Source organism: Corvus kubaryi, unplaced genomic scaffold, assembly GCF_017639235.1.
Source record: "Corvus kubaryi isolate FWS band 111438036 unplaced genomic scaffold, C.kubaryi_AGA036_p1.0 37046, whole genome shotgun sequence".
NCBI classification, from domain to species: Eukaryota; Metazoa; Chordata; class Aves; order Passeriformes; family Corvidae; genus Corvus; species Corvus kubaryi.
This window is the reverse complement of record NW_024581020.1, coordinates 36,675-40,410: the sequence shown is the minus strand read 5'-3', so window position 1 is coordinate 40,410 and position 3,736 is coordinate 36,675. Positions and strand designations below refer to the sequence as shown.

The following is a 3,736-nucleotide window of genomic DNA, read 5'->3' as shown; positions in this document are numbered from 1 at the left end:
TTTTGGGTGCCCCAGAGCCCTCTAGGAAGATCTCCCCTCACCAGGGCAAGGCTGGGTGACCAGAGATCCCCAATCCCTATTTTTTGGCTGCCCAAGCACCCCCCCCCCACCCCCTTTTTTTTAGGTGCCCCAAAACCTCCCACGTTCAGCAGGGCGAGGCTGGGCGGCCAGAGCTCCCCCAACCCCCTTTTTTTGGGTGTCCCAGAGCCCTCCAAAAGCCCCCAGCACCTCTGTGGAGAAGGGACACGGGCACAGCTGACCCGTCTGTGCTCCCTGTGCTCCCAGGGGTGCTGTTCCTGCAGTTTGGGGATGAGACGAGGAGGGTGCACATCACGCACGAGATCAGCAGCATGGACACCCTGCACGCCCTCATCGTCCACATGTTCCCGCAGAAGCTCACCATGGGCATGCTCAAGTCCCCCAACACCGCCATCCTCATCAAGGACGAGTCCCGCAACGTCTTCTACGAGCTGGAGGACGTCCGGTGAGAGCAGAGGGCTCAGAATCCCACCCCGGGCTGGTTTTTATTCCTTTAAATCCAACACGAGGCAGGAAATCTGTGGGATCAAGGAGAAACGGGGTTGGTGGGTGCAGCGCTGGGATTTGGGGTGCCTGGCCCCGGTGCTCAGGCTCTGCCTCTCCTTCCAGAGACATCCAGGACAGAAGCATCATTAAAATCTACCGGAAAGAGCCGCTCTACGCCTCGTTCCCAGCCTCTCACATCACCAACGGCGACCTCAGGGTGAGAGGGGACACGGGGACAGCCCGGGGAGGGCGGCTGGACCTGGTGGGGTGGGATCGGTAAAGAGAGAAAGCGGCAGAGATGGGAATTGTGTGTGGCTGGGATTCATCCTGCCTGCTTCCAGCGAGGGTTGGGGGCTGACAGCGGGGTCATAAGCACGGTTTTTAGGGAAGTAAATCATCAGGATAATGAAATCATCGGGATAAATCATCAGGATAAACCATCGGGATAAATCACCCCCCTGCTGGCTGGGAAATAAGGGAAGGGTTTTTGCCAAGGCGCCGGAACCGCTGGTCCTTGGAGGGGCGGAGGGCAGAGCAGGGCAGGGGTTACTCCGTGCTGACCACCCCACCCCATTCCCGCAGCGGGAGATGGTCTACACTTCCCGGGAATCCTCTCCCACCCGCCGCCTCAACAACATGTCCCCGGCTTCCCACCTGGCCTCCGGCTCCCCTCCGCCCGTGCTCCAGTCCTCGTCGCCATCCCGCTCCCGCATGTCCTACAGCGGCGGCCGCCCGCCCTCCTACGCCGGCAGCCCCGTCCACCACGGCGAGCGCCTGTCCAGCCTGCCCCCGGCCCAGGGCGTGTCCCCCAGCCCCAGCGCCATCCTGGAGCGCCGCGACGTGAAGCCGGACGAGGACCTGGCGGGCAAGAACGTGGTGCTGGTGAAGAACGAGGGGCTCTACGCCGATCCCTACGGGATGGTGCACGAGGGGCGGCTCAGCATCACCTCCACGCAGTCGCTGGCGGGCATGGGGGACCCTTTTGGCTACTCGGGGGGGCTCTACAAGCGGGGCTCAGTGCGGTCACTCAGCACCTACTCGGCGGCCGCGCTGCAGACGGAGCTGGAGGACAGTTTGTACAAGCCCAACGCGCCCATCTACAGCGACACGTACGGGCCCGGGCTGGGATTCCGCATGCCGCCGTCGTCCCCGCAGAAGATGGTGGAGCCCGGGCAGAGCCCGCACAGCCCCTACTCGGGCCCGCCGAGCCGCTCGTCGCCCGTCCGCCAGTCGTTCCGCAAGGATTCCTGCTCCTCCGTCTTCATGGACAGCCCCGTGGGCAAAACGCGCAACCCCAGCTCATCCGGGCCCCCCGAGCTGTTCCCCGGCCCCGGCGAGCGGCCGCTCTCGGGATTTAGCTCGCCCGGGCCGGCCAAGGACACGGAGACGAGGTGAGAGGAGGCGCGGGGGAAGCCCCTGGCGGGTTATTTTTGGAGGGGGAGGAGGAGGAGCAGAGGAAGGCGCTGCCCCGGCCCCACGGCGGTGGAGGTGCCGGGATGGGGAAGGAAGCACCGGGTGAGGGCTGGGGGTGCTGGATTTGGGCACGGAGAGCGACTGAGGGGCGTGGATGCAGCTGGTGACAGCAGCGCTGCCGTGTCCCCAGCTCCCGGCGCGGCAGGGACGGGCTGTGAGCGGGGCCAGGAGCAGACGGGGGCTGGCCAGGGTGATGGCAAATCTGGCTCCTGAGCCGTCCCCGTCCCTTTCCCGGCACAGGGAGCGGATGGAGGCCATGGAGAAGCAGATCGCCAGCCTGACGGGGCTGGTGCAGAGCGCGCTGCTCCGCGGCTCCGAGGCCGAGACCCCCAGGTGAGGGCGGGTGTGGGACCCCCGGGGGCTGGGATGTCCCTCCTGAGGGTCCCGTGCCCCTCGCAGGGGACACCAAGCCCCGCCGTGCCCGGCCCACGCTCACTCCCCTCCTCTCCTTGCAGTGAGAAGACAGAAGCCACCAACGGCGGGACCCCCCCGTCAGCGTGTGAGTGACCCCTGGCCCTGCAGGACCCCCGCCCCCCACCCCATGGGTGATCCAGGGTGGGCTGTGCAGCCCCCCCAGGTGCTGGCGCCCAGCGGGACCCCCCCCCCATCCTGCTCTGGGGTGGCCTCAGAGCAAGCAGGGAGGGGTAGCGTGGATGGGGGAGTTTTGGAGACCACCAGAGCTGAAGGGTTGATTGGGGAAAGAAAAGAAATGGGTGCTGAAACCTCTCCTGGGGTGGGTGTCACCCCTCAGCAGCCTCTGCTTGTGCCCCTGCAGCCACCAGCCGCAGTGGCATGGGGACCCCGGTGCCCGCGCCGCCGCCGCCCTCGGCCACCAGCACCCCCGCGGGGCAGCCCACGGCCATCACCCGCCTGCACATGCAGCTGCACCTGCACGACCTGCAGCAGAACGCCAGCGACCTCCGCAACCAGCTGCAGCAGCTCAAGAAGCTGCAGGTGGGCGCCTGGGGTGGGGGGACCCCAAATCTGACCCAGCTCGTACTGGGGTGGGATGGGAAAATGCCCTTTTCTCAGTGGGGTTGGTGTGGGAGAGCTCAGGGATCTTTCCTGAATCCAAGCTCAGGGATCCTTCCCCATTCTGAGCTCAGGGATCCTTCCTCACTCTGAACTCAGGGATGCCTCCCTGTGCTGAGCTCAGGGATCCTTCCCCATTCTGAGCTCGGGGATCCTTCCCAAATCCAAGCTCAGGGATCCCTCGCCAGTCTGAGCTCAGGGATCTTCCCTGAATCTAGGCTCAGGGATCCTTCCTGAATCCGAGCTCAGGGATCCTTCCCAAATCCAAGCTCAGGGATCCTTCCCAAATCCAAGCTCAGGAATCCCTCGCCAGTCTGAGCTCAGGGATCTTCCCTGAATCTGGGCTCAGAGATCCTTCCCAAATCCGAGCTCAGGGATCCTTCCCAAATCCAAGCTCAGGGATGCTTGCCCATGTCCAGCTCAGGGATCCTTCCCCACCCTGAGCTCAGAGATCCTTCCTGAATCCAAGCTCAGGGATCCTTCCTGAATCCGAGCTCAGGGATCCTTCCCCACTCCGAGCTTGGAGATCCCTCCCCATGCCCAGGGATCCCTCCCCATGCCCAGCTCAGGACTGGTCCCTTGTGGGGCCCCTTTTCCTATCCCGGGGGGTCTCTCCCAGCCTGACATCTCCTCCTCCTCCTCCTCCTCCTCCTCCTCCTCCTCCTCCTCCTCCTCCTCCTCCTCCTCCTCCTCCTCCTCCTCCTCC

General features: G+C 64.9%; 1 protein-coding gene across 10 annotated transcripts in view; it reads left to right on the top strand.

Moving 5' to 3' along the window:
- SRCIN1 (SRC kinase signaling inhibitor 1) overlaps positions 1–3,736 on the top strand; it is a 67,671-nt gene that overhangs the window by 48,054 nt on the left and 15,881 nt on the right. For all 10 annotated transcript variants that reach the window (XM_042020780.1, XM_042020779.1, XM_042020777.1 and 7 more), the window contains 6 exons: positions 286–484; positions 649–742; positions 1,108–1,916; positions 2,239–2,331; positions 2,454–2,497; positions 2,774–2,952. In XM_042020780.1, the coding sequence (XP_041876714.1) occupies positions 286–484; positions 649–742; positions 1,108–1,916; positions 2,239–2,331; positions 2,454–2,497; positions 2,774–2,952 (1,418 nt within the window). The remainder of the gene's footprint in view (positions 1–285; positions 485–648; positions 743–1,107; positions 1,917–2,238; positions 2,332–2,453; positions 2,498–2,773; positions 2,953–3,736) is intronic.